General features: G+C 35.8%; 2 protein-coding genes across 2 annotated transcripts in view; both read left to right on the forward strand.

The window, feature by feature from the left end:
* LOC310732197 (protein FAM50A-like) overlaps positions 1-13,949 on the forward strand; it is a 19,411-nt gene extending 5,462 nt beyond the window's left edge. The window contains exons 5-13 of the mRNA XM_083552542.1: positions 460-536; positions 1,129-1,195; positions 2,154-2,215; positions 2,794-2,870; positions 11,116-11,170; positions 12,403-12,451; positions 13,212-13,282; positions 13,403-13,513; positions 13,785-13,949. Coding sequence (XP_083408668.1) covers positions 460-536; positions 1,129-1,195; positions 2,154-2,215; positions 2,794-2,870; positions 11,116-11,170; positions 12,403-12,451; positions 13,212-13,282; positions 13,403-13,507 — 563 coding nt within the window. The 3' untranslated portion in view covers positions 13,508-13,513; positions 13,785-13,949. The remainder of the gene's footprint in view (positions 1-459; positions 537-1,128; positions 1,196-2,153; positions 2,216-2,793; positions 2,871-11,115; positions 11,171-12,402; positions 12,452-13,211; positions 13,283-13,402; positions 13,514-13,784) is intronic.
* Positions 1-16,281, forward strand: part of LOC310732032 (interleukin-17 receptor D-like) — a 69,554-nt gene that overhangs the window by 43,124 nt on the left and 10,149 nt on the right. The gene's annotated exons all lie outside the window — the stretch shown is intronic.

Here is a 16,281-nt window from a genome sequence, read left to right on the forward strand (position 1 = left end):
ATAATATGAATCTTTACAAAAACAATAGTGTTTCAGCATTTCATGCTTAACCCCCTTAAAATCTCTACAATAACAATAGGGTTTATAATTAATTTAGATGAAATTTACACAAAAATCTCCAACACTCTTAAAGAAACATAAATGCACAGATCCTTGTATTAGAATTTAAAAGTTGACCGCAAGTTGCTTGTGGTCCTAGAACAAGTACTGTATTTCTGTCTTCTGTCAGAAATATAATAATTTTACATCATAATAGCATAACAAATCCAAAATAAAAATAGTTGAAAGTGATTAACAAAAACTGTTTCCATTAACCTGCTTATATTATAATTAAAGTGCTTTGGGTATACAAATGTATTTCTTTTTTATTTTGTGTACTTGTTATGCTAGTTTTATGAAAATTACCACATGATTACATTTCAGCTTTTGGTATTAATTTGACTTGTTGTTATTTCCTAGACATCCCAGTTAAGAAAAAGAGGCTGGGGAAGAACCCTGATGTCGACACCAGCTTTCTTCCAGACAGGGAAAGAGAGGTAAAGGTTTTTAATTATTCAACACTTCCTTACCAGAAGGCTACAATGTATGAAAGAGACCTAAATAAATAAACATACCAGCACCAGTGAACAACTAACAAACAAAAAAACCAAACACACAAATGACAAATCATGTTTATGCACACACAAGTTTTTAAAAGCACAGCCTGTATTCTGTATGTAAGGATGAGTTTGGTTATTCAGCTGAGACACCACACCTGTGACATTATTCTGGACATGTGACAAGACTAGCATTTCTTAGCTTCCTGGTATGTTAATAAACATGGCCAGAACTGTGACAGAAAGAGGTAATTTGACATCAAACCCTTTTTGTATGTTGATTTCACAATCCAGCATCATCTCGTTTATATTGCTTCATTTTATTTTTATTAAAAATTTTTGTAATTCTTTGCTCTGACTAGCCATCAGCTGTTCCTTACATTTGGTGGCTTCATGATTTTGTCTTCTTTTGCAAAGGAACCTTGACCTTGCAGACCGCCACTTACAGTTGTATATATTTTTGTTTCTACATGTATTTTTTTTGTTTGTTTACATGTGCATTTACAAATGGATTGTGTTTTTTTGTGTCCAGGAGGAGGAAAATCGCCTCAGAGAAGAGCTAAGACAGGAATGGAAGCAGAAACAGGAGAAAATCAAGGGTTGGTAATCTGAAAATAACGATTGTAAACAAAGTTTGGACACACTGTTTTGTTTTATTTTATTTTATTTTTCCTTCCCTTCCCTCATCATTTACATTGTTCCAACATTGTACATTAATACTAAGGACATCTAAACTATGAAAGAACACATTGAATTGTGTAGCCAACAAGAAAGTGTTAAATAACCCAAAATATGTTTTATGTTTTTGATTCTTCAAAGTAGCCACCTTTTGATTTGATGACAGCGCTTTGCAATCATTTAGTCAGACTTATGAGGCAGTCACCCAGAATGGTCTTCCAACAATCTCGAGGTTTCCAGGGGTGTTGAGTGATTCTTGGCTGCTTTTTTTTCACTCTTCGGTCAAACTCATTCCAAACAATCTCATTTGGATTTATATCTGTGAATTTTGCAGGCCAGGTCATCTTACAAATAGCTCTAACATAACCTAAAGGTGTTTTTGGAGTCAATGTCTTGTTGGAAACAAACAAACAAAAAAGATAATCTCACTAAGTGAAAACCAGGTGGGATGGCATGTCTCTGCACAATGCTGTGGTGTGCCCTCAATTTTGACTAATTCACCACTTTGCCGCAATTCCACTATAAAGGTCAGAGTCTCTCTGAAGCATTTATGTAAATTGCCAGTTTCTGAGGCTGGTAATTTTAATAAACTTTTCCTCTGCAGCAGAGGTATCTTTTGGTCTTCCTTTTCTGAAACACTTTTTGTTTACTACATTATTCTATACATGTTCTTTCATAGTGATCTTTAGTATTTATGTACAATGTTATGAAAAATGTGTTCAAACCTTTGACTGGTATATGATATTTTAGACTCTTAACTTAGACCCAACATGAGCCAGAATGCAACTGTGCTAAATAAGTAAAATTAAAAGGGGATGCTAGTGTACTAATCTATAAACTATAGCAAAATATAATAACGTTGACTTTTGTCCTATTCAGGTGAAGAAATTGAAATTACTTTCAGCTACTGGGATGGAGCTGGACACCGGAAAATAGTCAAGGTACTCACAATCGCAGCATGACAGCAAAATATTATTTTGTCAAAATATCTTTTTCCAGGGTTTTCATTTGAGCTTGAGATCAAATGATAAAATGTGATTTATTTTATTTTTTTTACATTTTAAAAAAAATATATTTTCATCTACGTATTCTATGTTTTAACTAACTTTGAAGAGGGCACCTGTGGTGGCTTCACCACTAAGCTTATGTAAACAATCTCAAATCTTTTTGCAACTTATGGCCTCTATATTTTTGCCCTTAAATGGTGGACTGTGATACATTCTTTCACCATGGAGGTTTTTGAGGTTGCTGACATTTGTTTTCGGGGTTTCCTTCATAGCCCTCAATATGCGATCAACTTTATCAAGACTGTTTGTTAGTTTACCAGTGGTTTGAAAAGAATACAAATTGTTTTACTGGTTATGCCTAATGCTTGTGCAATAACAAGCAGTTATATTTCCACTTTGTCAAATGATTTTCTATTTATTTATTTTTTAATACATAAAAAGGCAAATAAATCAAATAATAAAAATAAAAATAAAAAAATGATTTTATCTCTCTTTCATATCTCTGACTCTAGATGAAGAAGGGCAATACTATTGAACAGTTTCTCCAAAGAGCCCTGGAAGTTCTAAGAAAAGACTTCAGTGAGTTAAGGCAAGTCAACCATGTTTAGCCTTTGTTTCTTATTGTTTTGTGCCTTTAAAATATCTATTTTTATCAGTCTGTGTTTAGTTATGTATTTATTTATGTATGTATTTATTTATTTATTTTAAATGCAGAAGAAAAGTTTTAGCCTAAACGTTTGTCATTCGGTTGGATTTAGGTTGCATGGTTATATTAATCTTGTTTGTGAAAGAATTAGATGCAGTCATGATAGAATTAACTCTTGTTCTCACTCAGATTTAGATAGCAAAGTCTTCTAATATATAATGCTGTAAATGCAAGGGTATTAATACATTCCACATTGTTTTATTGTCATTGTTAAATCCTTGAGTGAAAAACCAGGATGTGATAGACAATACAAATATACTGAGCATACAGTTTAATCGTGTACATGGCAGTATAGGTGCATGATGAGTCATTAACACACAAAGGCCAGATTCACAAAGGTATAGAACATTATGTTTTTGTGCTAGGGAATGTCATGACCTTCTGCTGGGGAACAGGTTCTCTATAGAGAACAAAGAAGGCAGAGCGTGCTGATGATTAGTTTAGAGCATATTAGGACATTAGCTATTTGTGTTAGGTTTCTATTTTCTGCTATGACTTCTGATGTATCTGATCTTCCCCCTCTATTTTGTTTCTTTTATTTCTATTCTTTTCAATACAGACCTTATATGTACTATTTCAATATTCAAAAAATGCAGTGTTAACAATTACCCAATTACTTTTGCTGAACAAAGGAAACCCTCTTTTAATATTTCTGGTTTTATGTATCGGGAAATACAGTATTACCCACATTTTAGCAACCATTTTAGTATATTTTCTCAATGGACAATACTATGGAAATTCATTCATTCATTCATTTTCTCCCGCTTATCCGTAATTCGGGTCGCGGGGGCAGCAGTCTAAGCAGGCCTACCCCGCCTTCGATTGCTGCCCAATCCTCACAGCACCGTCCCTTACGGTCCCTCCTGTAGGTGGTGAGCCCACGGGAATACTATAGAAATAATTTATTTTATTATATTTTAGAGTAGTCAATGTGTAGCTTGTACAACAGTATAGATTTGCTGTCCTCTGAAAATAACTCAACATACAGCCATTACTGTCTAAATGGCAACAAAAGTGGGGATTATGTTCTAAGACTAGTTAATTTTAAATGCACCCCCGCAGCCCCTATAGTACATTAGTGGATTCATCTAGACATTGTCACTTTATAAATGTAATAGTGTAAAGTATTTGACCAAAAACGTAGTATTTGACCAAAGTATTTGACATAGTTTCAAATGTTTTTCGTAACGTTCCTGAACATTCGGTCCTGCTGTGGATTCCCGCGAATTTCAGGATAATTCGCAACTTACTGTTATTTAGGTTCCAAATGAGAACCCACAAATTTTCCGAGCCATGAGTTTCGAACCCCCAATTATCAGGGGTTGACTGTACACCCTAATTACACATGCCCAAGTGTCAGTGATGTGTGTGAACACCATTGTTATCTAGCACTGCTTTAATCCTCCTGGGCATTCAATTCACCAGAACTGCACAGGTTGTTGCTGGGCTCCTCTTCCACTCCTCCATAATTACATCAAGGAGCTGCTTTTCTAACTTCCGCTTCAGGATGCAACACAAGTGTTCAATAGGGTTCAGGTCTGGAGCCATACTTAGCCACTTCTTCGCTTTCAGCAGCACTCATGCATCTGTTTTTTTAAAGGCCAGCTTCTGCACTTGAAGCTCAGCTTCTTTGATCGACCCTTGAGAGGCTTGTTTTGAGTGGAAAACTTCTGTATGAACCTGACCGCTGGGGTGTTACCGATCTTCTTATAGCCTGGGCCATCTTTGTGGAGAGCAACAATTCTAATTCTCTCATCCTTTGCCACAAGGTGCAATTTTCCAGTTGTCAGTATGAGCACTTAAAGCACCAAATTTTAACAAGTACAAGATACATACATTTGTATGGTCCAGTCAAGCAGACAAAAACATGGCCTTGCATAGTTACATGACGTACAGCTGTTATCACTTAGGATATGCTCACATTTGTTGCAAGCTATTTAGAAAATAATGGCTGCATGTTGTTATTTTCAGAGGACAGTTAATCTGTATGGCTATACCAGCTGCACATTGACTACACTAAACTATATTCAATTTTCATTTCTATACTATTGTCCTTTGAGAAGATATACTAAAATGGTTGCTGAAATGTGATGGGCGTTATAAAATCCTCTGGTCCTAATAAGGGCTTAAAATTATATAAATACAAATTCACATGAAGAAAAAACCATGAAATAATGCACCGTGTCATTATTATTATTTTTTAAAAGCCTTGTGTGAAAAACTAAGTACAACTTTACTAACTCTAAAGGATTTAAGAGGCCAAGTACAATCCCACTTCCAAAACTGTTGGGACACTGGGTAAAATTCAACTAAAAACAGAATGCATTTATTTGCTAATCTCATAATCCCATATTTTATTCACAATAGACAACACAGACATCATAATCTTAAAATTTATCTTTTTAAGAAAATGTTTAGGACATGTCTGTGGAGTGGAATTCACTCCCACAAGGGAGATTCTGCTGAAGGTATTTACTTTTGCATATATTGTGCACAAAGACACGCACACACACACACACACACACACACACACACACACACACACACACACACACACACACACACACACACACACACACTCACAATGTTTGTGCACACACTTGAGAATCTGGGCTTAGGGTTGCCAGTTCTGAGGTGTGCAAGTCAAGTCAAGAAGCTTTTATTGTCATTTCAATTATATATACACAGTGAAATGGGACAACATTCCTCCAAACACCTGGTGTACTTGTAAATAAACACAAAATGTAAACATAAAAGGTTGTGCAAAACAGCATTAGCAGCAGTCAAATGGGAAATGCTTTGGAACCACTACACCTTGATGGTAGGAGAGTGAAAAGTGTGTGTGTGTGTGTGTGTGTGTGTGTGTGTGTGTGTGAGGGTTGTGTAGAGTCGCCCACAATGCTGTTGGCTTTGCGGAAGCAGCATGAGGTGTGAATGTCCGTGATAGATGGGAGAGAGACTCAGATGATTCTCAGCTGTCTTCACTATCCTTTGTAGGGCCTTGCGATCTGAGCCAGTGCAGTGCCCAAACCAGGCAGTGATGCAGCTGCTCAAGATGCTCTCAATGGTCCCTCTGTAGAACATGATAAGGATGGGGGAGGGAGTAGGCTCAGCTTCTCATTCCGATGCTGAGGGAGAGTTGTGTTGAATGCTGAACTAAAGTCTATGAACAGCATTTGTACTTATGAGTCCTTATTGTCCAGGTGGGTAAGGGCAGATGGAGAGTCGTGGAGTTGGCATCGTCCATTGAACGGTTTGGAAGATACATAAACTGCATGTGGTCCAGTGAAGGTGGAAGCTGGGTCTTGATGAAACTCATGACAAGCCTTTCGAAGCACTTCAACATGATGGGTGTGTGTACGATTGGATGATAGTCATTGAGACAGGAGACTGTAGACTTCAGCACAGGGACGATGGTTGTTGACTTGAGGCATGTAGAAACAACGGCACTGCTCAGGCATATGTTGAAGAGGTCGGTGAAGACATCCTCTAGCTGTTCTGCACATTTCCTGAGCACTCTGCAAGGAATGTTGTCTGGTCCAGCAGACTTCTGTGGGTTAACTCTGCATAGATTTTTCTCACTTCAGCAGTGGTTAGACAGAGCACTTGGTCGGCGGGAGAAAGGGTGGTCTTCCTCACTGCCATGTTGTTCTGCACATCAAACTGGCTTCAGCGCATCTGAGATCTGAGATGTTGCAGATGTCCAGACCTCGGCTAAGGGTTGTAAGCCAGGAGGACATTGATCTGAGAAAGTGCCAAAGGGAATATTTAAGGGCTTCCCAAGTTTTAGTGCTGGGACTTTTCAGTATGTGCATTTGGCAACTATCTCATACAGTTAAAACCAGATATTTACATACACTTAAATACACAGAAAAACACAAACTTTTATTTCTTTACTGTCATACATTAAATCAGAGTAAACTTTTTCTGTTTCAAATCAAGAAATATTAACATATTTTTTGCATTTTTTAAATGTCAGAATCGAGCGAGGGAGAATTATGTATTTTTATAATCACTTTTATCAAAGTCAGAAGTATACATACACTTCCTTAGTATTTGGTGAAATTGCCCCGAAACTGTTTCACTTGGGCCAAACGTTTTGGGTATCCTTTAACAAGCTTTCTACAATAGTTTGCTGGAATTTTGGCCCACTCCTCTTGACAGAACTGGTGTAACTGGGTCAGGTTTGTAGGCCTTCTTTCTCGCACTCGCCTTTTCAGTGCTGCCCACACATTTTGTATGGGATTGAGATCAGGGCTTTGTGATGGCCACTCCAATACCTTGACTCTGTTGTCCTTAAGCCACTTTGTAACTAATTTGTAGGTATGCTTGTGTCATTGTCCATTTGGAAGACCCATTTGCGCCCAAGCTTTAACTTTCTGGCTGATGTCTTCAGATGTTGCTTTAATATATCCACATAATTTTCTTTTCTCATGATGCCATCTATTTTGTAAAGTGCACCAGTACCTTCTGCAGCAAAGCAGCTCCACAACATTATACTACCACCCCACATACTTGACAGTTGGGATGGTGTTCTGAGGCTTCAAAGCTTCGCCCTTTTTCCTCCAAATATACCGTTTATCATTATGGCCGAACAGTTCAATTTTTGTTTCGTCAGACCACAGGACATGTCTCCAGAAATTAAGATTTTTTCCCTCATGTGCAGTTGCAAACTGTAGTCTGGCTTTTTTATGGTGGTTTTGAAGTAATTGCTTTCTCCTCCCAGAGTTACCTTTCAGCTCTTGGCGGTACAGTATTCGTTTTACTGTGGATAAAGACATTGTCTTACCAGTTTCAGCCAGCATCTTTACAAGATCTTTTGCTGTTGTCCTGGGGTTGACTTGCACATTTTGCAACAAAAAACGTTCCTCTCTGGGATTCCGAATCCGTCTCCTTCCTGAGCGGTATGATGGTTGTACATTCCCATGTTTTTTATACTTGCGTATTATTGTCTGAACGGATGAACGTGGGACCTTCAGGCATCTGGAAATTGCACCTAAGGATGAGCCATGCTTGTGGAGGTCAACAATTCTTTTTCTGATGTCTTGGTGGATTTCTCTTGATTTTCCCATGATGTCAAAGAAAGAGGCTCTGTGTTTGAGGTGTGCCACCAATTAACTCAAATGGAATCAATTAACCTATCAGAGGCTTCTTAAGCTCAGAATGGAATCATCTGGAGTTTTTTTGTTTTTTGTTTAAAGGCAGGATAAAATTAGTGTATGTATACTTCTGACTTTGACGAAAGTGATAATAAAAATACATAACAATTCTCCCTCGCTCGATTCTGACATTTAACAAATGCAAAAATATTTTAATATTTATTGATTTAAAACAGATAAGGTTTACTCTAATTTAATGTATGACAGTAAAGAAATAAGTTTGTGTTGACCTGTATGGCAGGGTGGGAAGAAAGACGTCTTTCCTGAAAACATGCCACATGCAGTGTTTATACAATGCAAATACACAGCTCAAAGACTCTGATGCCATTTGGCAAAAGGTGCTATGGTCTGATGAAACCAAACTGGACCTTTTTGGATTGAACTCGAAGGGCCAAGTTTGGTGAAAAGCAAACACAGCACACCATCCAGAACACATCATACCTACTGTCAAGCATAGTTGTGGCGGCATTATGTTGTAGGGGTGTTTCTCTGCAGCGGGGATAGGGTAAATCTGTATCGCTATTCAAGCTACACATGGACTACTCTAAAATATATAAAAGTAAAATTTCTGTAGTCTTGTCCCTTTAGATGGTTCCTGAAATGTGAGTGGTGTACTCACTTTTGTGAATTATTGTATTTCAAACGAGTATGATGACTTTCTATAGACACTATATATACTGTACATCAGTGGTCTCCAACCCCCGGGCCGCGGACCGGCACCGGGTCCGTGGTTCAATTGGTACCGGGCCGCACAGAAAGAAAACATAAATTACATTATTTTCATATTATTTATCTGATTCTGAACAATGTTTTATTTTGGAAAATTTCCGGATTCTGTCAGCCACATTTGTCTATGACTCACTCTTGATGCATGTCAAGATGCCTTGGTCACATGTCTTAGCTACATCTGCTACCTTCTTGAAGGGGCTGCCCCAGCCGTAACATATAATACATTACCGCTAAATTCAAACCCCCATGCTGGCAAAATTAACAAAAAAGCAACACAGTGGATTTACGTTTAATATTTAGAAAATACCAGTCTTTATGCCGGTCATATCATTTTATTTTGTTGTATTTATCCACCACACCTTAAAGGCCGGTCCGTGAAAATATTGTCTGACATTAAACCGGTCCATGGTGCAAAAAAGTTTGGGGACCGCTGCTGCACATGATACAATAATCCAAGTCTCTTTAATTCTGAAATTGTTCCACAATTTGTTGATGCAGTTTTTTTGAACATTGGTGAACCTCTTTAATCTCTTTTGAATCTTTCGTTCTGAGATACTCTCAAAAATTTTCCTGAAGAATAGGACAAAATGTTCCAACTGTTTCTTTTCACTAAAACTCATTTTTCCAGCCATCAAATTCAAAATTGTCAAAAAAAAGGTCCTTATTTTTTCCATAAAATGCTACATTTTCTCAGTATAAACATTTGATATGTTTGTGTTCTACTGTGAATAAAATATGGGTTTATGAGATTTGCAAACCATTGTATTCTGTTTTTATTTTACAGTATGCCAACCTTTTTAGAATTGAGGTTGTAGCAGATTGTGTTGTATGCTGCTAATTAAGTTACCACATCTATTAAAGCTCAAGTTTTAGCAGTTTGCTCGTTTGGGGGATTCAGCCGTTTGTGCGAAGGCAAAAAGACCTCAGCAATGATCTTAGAGAAGCAATTGTTTCTGAACATTAATCTGCAAAGGGTTATATGTCCATTTCCAAATAATTTAAAGCTCAAAATACTAAAGTGAGGAAGATTAAAAAAAATTTAAGAAAGTTTTCAGTCTACACAAGAGTGAATATTTCAGCAAAATACCTCAAGGTCAGACCATGCAATGCGTAATGAGAAATTGACAGCTTTCAATTTCTCATTACACTTAGGTTTAGGGTTTAGGCTTAGGTTTTTAAAGTTGGATCTGAACTAAACTGCTGGAAAAATGTATTTTGTATAGATAAGACCAAATACAGCACCACGTTTGTTGAAAACCAAACCGAGCAGATCAGCGCACACACCTCATACCAGCTGTCAAGCAGCTTTGTTTTGCAGCCACATTAGTCATTCAGTCATTCATCAGTCATTAAATTGGCCATAACTTCTCTGTATACTAATTTAATCTAATCCATCTGTCCAACTGCTAAAGCTTGACTGAAACTGGGTCATGTAACAGGATAGTGATCCCAAGAACACCACCAAATATACAATAGAATAGCTGAAAAAGTATAGAATGAAGGGATTGCAATAGTCCAGTTCAGAAATCAACCAGACTGAAATGCTGTGGCAGGACCTTAAGAGAGCTGCACATAAACAAATTCCTACAAACGTCAATGAACTGGATCATTTATAAAAAAATTGTGAAACAAAAATTCTCAACAATGTCAGAGACTAATATACAGAGCAAGATTACTTCAGGTTATTGCTGCAAATGGTGGTTCTACAAACTATTGAATCAAAGGTGTACTTTTTCAAACATTGTTTAAATATTTTGGCTTTATTTTTGTAAAAAATAATGACATGGTGTAATAACGTGGTGTTTTTCATCTGAGATTCTATTTACCTAAATCTAAGACCTCATAAGGAATAGATGATTATCAAGTCCTGATAATGTTAAGTCTTAGAATTCAAAGAGAGTGAATTTTCATTTTTGCATCACTGTGTGTGTATATAGATAGGTAGACATTTGGATGGATACATAATATATATACATAATCATTTTAGCACGTATATCCACTTTAAATGTACATATATCCCTTTTGTTTATCTATATATTATATAATATTATTACTAAAATTTAAGTGCATCTATAAATATAATCCAAAAATTGTGTTCATAACATAAACAATGTTAATACTGAGTTCTTAACATGGACACACAATGTACAAAGTCAAAAGCCATTTATCTTTGTTTGAAATTTTGTGCCTCTGTTAATTGATATTACTTGTAATAAGTCATATGTATTTGTACCCAACAGATCTGCTCGAGTGGAGCATCTCATGTATATTAAGGAGGATTTAATCATCCCTCATGTAAGCACATTCAGACACAGTGTACCCATATCTGCTTTAATTCTTTAAATAACAGCCTAATAACATAGTGAAGATAAATCATGATTTTAAGATTATTTATTAGTCTTTGGGAAGAGTTCTTAAAGTACTTGATTTTTTTAAACATTGTTTTGAGCTGCTTTGGGAACATTTTCTTTGTTAAAGGCATTTTACACATTATACATATATACAGAATAATATGCGAAGTTTAATGAGCAACATCCTTAATTGGCTGTGCAAGTGTATATATAAATTGTTTCCTCTTTTTTAAATGCTTGGCCAAACTTTTCTCAGTTGTGTTATGTTAGAGTGACTTACTTTGAAATATAAGAACTTTTCATGAAATGCAAATGCACCAAATGCAAATTCATTTTCTCCTTTTCATTTAATCAATTTTAATTAATTGCATTTATTTTATTAATTTTATTTAACTTAATTTTATGTAATGAAATAGAAAGTAGACATAAAACTGCTTTAATGTGTCTGATTACTTTAAGTGTGTAAAAATGCAGATATAATTTTATAATATAACTACTCTGCTGTAATTCTTAAATGATGAATGCAGTATTTTCTGTAACTCTTTGAATAATCAGGAATTCTACAGTTTAATCACACCATGATTGCTTCATTATGGATGCAGGTAGCGCTGCAGCTATCGATTATTCTAATAATCGAGTATTCTACTGATTATTCCACCGATTAATCAAAATATCGGATAAAAATTACTTTTTCTTTAATAAAGGGCAATACTAAATATTGAAGAGAAAATAAGATGGATCTCTTAAAATAAAAACTTGCTTCCTTTTAAGAAAAATGTATTTTTATTGCTGAAATTGCATACAAGAACATCTGTGAAAATTAAAACCCATTTAGTGCATTTAATTGCCATATTACATCAAAATGCTAATTATATAAGCATGCCCCCATATATATATATATATAGGCCAGAATTTTAATCGAATGCAGGCCACCATACCCACTCCAGCTACAAGCATGTTTATGAGAGTTGCAGATAAACAAGAAAATAAACCGAGGACTGGGCATGTTTATTCAGTCCATTTCATTGCTATTATATTTGGAATGCTCTTTTAACAATGACATGGTCACAAAGCAGCTTTGCAGAAATGTATCCCATACTGATAAGGTGTCAAATTACATAATGTATTCCCTTTAGTTTATCTCTGAAATAAAACGCTTGTTTTTTTATTTTTTAGCACCACTGCTTCTATGACTTCATTGTGACAAAAGCTAAAGGCAAAAGTGGTAAGCACACGAGTGTTTCTGATTGTTTAAACTTTTTTTTGCTTAAAAGTTTATTAACAGTTTTAAATGTGTAACAGTAGAGAACATGTGATGCTCTTGGCAGTGTTCTACCGGGAACCCGGGAAAGGTGTTCCTGGTATTAAGTGGTTAGTGCCTACTAAAAGTGATCCGAGAAAGGACATCTGGTAAATTGGGGTCATGAGCACAGTGAAACAGCGAAGGCTAGCCCATCTACTCTGATCCTACATAACAGCAATATTGCAAAAACTGGCAAAAATAACAAATGATTTGTCATAAGATATATATATAACCTTGTTACTGGCAACTTCGAAAGTTCGTGATTTTTCATTGTGTAACTTGCGAAAAATCTGATCCTTCTCGAGAAGCCGCGAGTTTGGCCCGAAAGTTTGAATTAACATTTCATAACAGAGTTTGTACTAATAACTTACAGAAAAATGTTTGAAAACCTATTTTATTATTGTATTATTCATTTAAAGTAGTAAATAAAACATTTATGACAAGTAATTTACAATTCCTTTTGAGTTTACAGTACATGTAAAATTTGCCTTGAAAAAGGAACCATCAAAAGGAGAGACTTGATATGTACTGTATAGTTTTCTGAATGTGATTTGGCTGATTAGATGACTGCATGAATGATCAGTTTTACAGGTCTTTATGATGAAGCTGGCTTTAAGTGTAGTTCATGTATGTGTCAAACTTTTATCTAATGCTAAGAACAAATTTGTGTGTCTTAACCTAGGGCCACTCTTCAGTTTCGATGTTCATGATGATATTCGATTGGTAAATGACGCTACAATTGAGAAAGATGAGGTAAGGACAAGTGTTCTAAAAGTAAAAATAAAAGACATCATTTTTAAAAAGGAACAGTTAAAATAAATCTTTCACATGGAATCGTGTACATAGATTGTAATTGTGTATGTGTATTTACAGTCTCATGCAGGAAAAGTGGTTCTGAGGAGCTGGTTTAAAAAAAACAAACACATATTTCCTGCCAGCCGCTGGGAGCCTTATGATCCAGAAAAGAAATGGGACTAATACAGGGTAATGGTCACTTTTATGCCTCTTGGATTTATTATAGAACATTTTGATGTAAAATTAATTGGCAGATGTTTTTCTTTCCAAGTGGGAGATCAATAGCAGTACAAGTATACATCATGTACACTGTGTTCTAAGTAGCCAGTAATGTGTAGTTATTGTATAATTGCATTTAGTTGTGTCCTTCACTGTGTTATTTACATAATAAATTAATAGTACTGCATGTTTTATTAGACTGCCTTAAATGTGTTGTAATTTTTTTTTTCTTTCTTTTTAGATCAGATGAAGAGGTTCTTCCATGTGGTTTTCAAAATCTCTTATGTTGCAGTTTATTTTTTCTTCTCGAAGCTATCATATGCACTATCATTTAAGATATTCTAATGCTGTTGTGTGTGTTGTATCTCTACCATGTCATACTTATTAAATGACCTTAAACATTTTACACACCATGGATCATTTTTTACAAATAAATTCTTAGGGGATTAAAGTTTAGAAAAGTACATTTTGCTGTACAAATATTTTACAAGCTGCTTTAGTGCACTGTCAAATAAATCAGTTATTTAGTTATTTATTTATTTATGTAGCAACAGCTGTGTTACTGATTTAATTTTAGATATTCTTTATTGTGTGTGTCTGTAACCCTCACAATGAACTGTCAAGTATTAGCTGGTAAGCAGCAATGCATCAAATTTTTTATATAATGAGAATTGGTGTTTCCTTATAGAACATGGCTTGTTTAATAGGTGATTAATGTTTTCTTAGGGTTAGTTAAATACAATTTTACTTGAATACATTTTCACATTTACATTTCTTTTTTTTTTTTTTTGCGACCACTTGCAGCTATAACTTGCCTACAGATGTCAGTTTTATATTTAAGACTCATGTTTGTTCTGGTTTTATTCTTTTTTATCAGGGATCCCCAGGATGTGAGTATTGCTGGATCAGTAAAGGTGATGTTGAAACTACACGTGGCTTCACCTCTGCTGGTCTCTTTGCAGGTAGTTCAGACACACCTGAAACACATTTATTTGGAAAGTTTTCAGGCCAGTATTATTCTGTAGAAAAAATTGTGTGTAACTATTCTGTGTAACATTTCTAACGTATGTAGCGTTAGCAGAATATAATTGAAATAATGTTTCCCATAATTATGTCCAATTTTAAAAAGTCCTTGGAGAACTATGGATAACATTTAATATACTAATTTAGGCTAAAGGTTAAAGACAGTTTAGAAATGTACGCAATACACAGAACTGGGGGAGAAGCTAATTGTAATTTTTTTTTTTTTGTATATTACAGGGATTTTTCAAAATGTGAATAAACAGTTAAAAAAAAAAAGTATTTTGTGGGTAAAGTAAATGAACTCTTAATTTTTTTTACATTTTAGACCATGCCTGGTAAAAATAGCTATAGTGGCTAAAGCATGTTTTAGACCATGCCTGGCCAAAAAAAGTTACACACACTAATACTTTTGTTGGACTGCTTTTTGCCTTGATTGCAGAATGCATTCATAATGGCATTGTTCTTCTCTTAGCTTCTGCAATATCACAACTTTTATTTCTGTCCAGAGTTGCATTAATTTCTTGCCAAGATCTTGTATTGATCATGGGAGAGTTGGACCAGCACATCCCAAACATTGTCATTAGGGTTAAGTTCTGGACTTCGGATAGTGGCCAATCCATGTGCGGAAAAATCTTTTCATCAGGCTCCCTGAACTATTCTTTCACAATTTGAGCATGAACATTGTCATCTTGGAATATTGCCATCAGGGAAGAAGAAATCTATTTATGAAAAAAAAACCTGTTCATTCAGTATATTTAGGTGGTCAGCTGACCAAAATCTGTGGGCACATTACAATTGCTGATCAACAGTCAAGGTGAATGATGAGCAAGCCACGGCGACTGTGGCAAGGAAAAACTCCCTTAGATGTTATGAGGAAGAAACCTTGAGAGGAACCAGACTCAAAAGGGGAACCCCTCCTCATTTGGGTGACATCAAGCATTTGATCATAAATCTTTCAACAATACAGAACACTGGAGAGTGAGAACTAACATGAGTACTGGAGTAGAAGATTATAAGTAAATGTTCTTTCTACAGTCTTTGGTATAAAAGTAGGAGCTACTGAGCTCAACATTTGTGATCATCACAGATCCAGCAACAGCTTCTCTATGCCAGAGCCTTTAAACACTCCAGGAGGTCCAATGTCAAAACTCCACACATGTAGTGGGATCCAATTAGCACTGGTACGTCTCTAGATGGTTCAGGATGTTTGCGAGTTTGGCATCTACTTCTTTAAAGTCCATAATCTTCATGAGGTGGGACGTGACTGGAGCTGGCCAAATCTCAAGAAGCCTCGGGATGGGGAGAGAAAGAGAAGCAGTGGAGAGCAATTAGCGTAGCTGCTGTTCATGATATTAACAGCACAAGTTGATAATGTGCATGTAATCATATGTTCTGGAGCACAAGGTTATGATGTGAGACGTGTTATGTGTAGGCTTTGCTAAAAAGATATGTTTTTAATCTGCACTTAAACTGGGTGAGTGTGTCTGATCCCCGTACACTGTCAGGAAGACAATTCCAAAGTTTGGGAGCTAAATGTGAAAATGCTCTACCGCCTTTAGTGGACTTTGCTATTCTAGGAACTACTAGAAGCCCAGAGTTTTGAGATCTCAAGTAGCGTGTTAAAAGACTGGAGAGATACATGGGAGCCAAACCCTTTAGTGCTTTATAAGTGAGTAGCAGTAGTTTGTAGTCTATTTGAAACTTAACAGGTAGCC

Source organism: Silurus aristotelis (genome assembly GCF_946808225.1).
Source record: "Silurus aristotelis genome assembly, chromosome: 1".
In the NCBI taxonomy this organism is placed as follows: Eukaryota; Metazoa; Chordata; class Actinopteri; order Siluriformes; family Siluridae; genus Silurus; species Silurus aristotelis.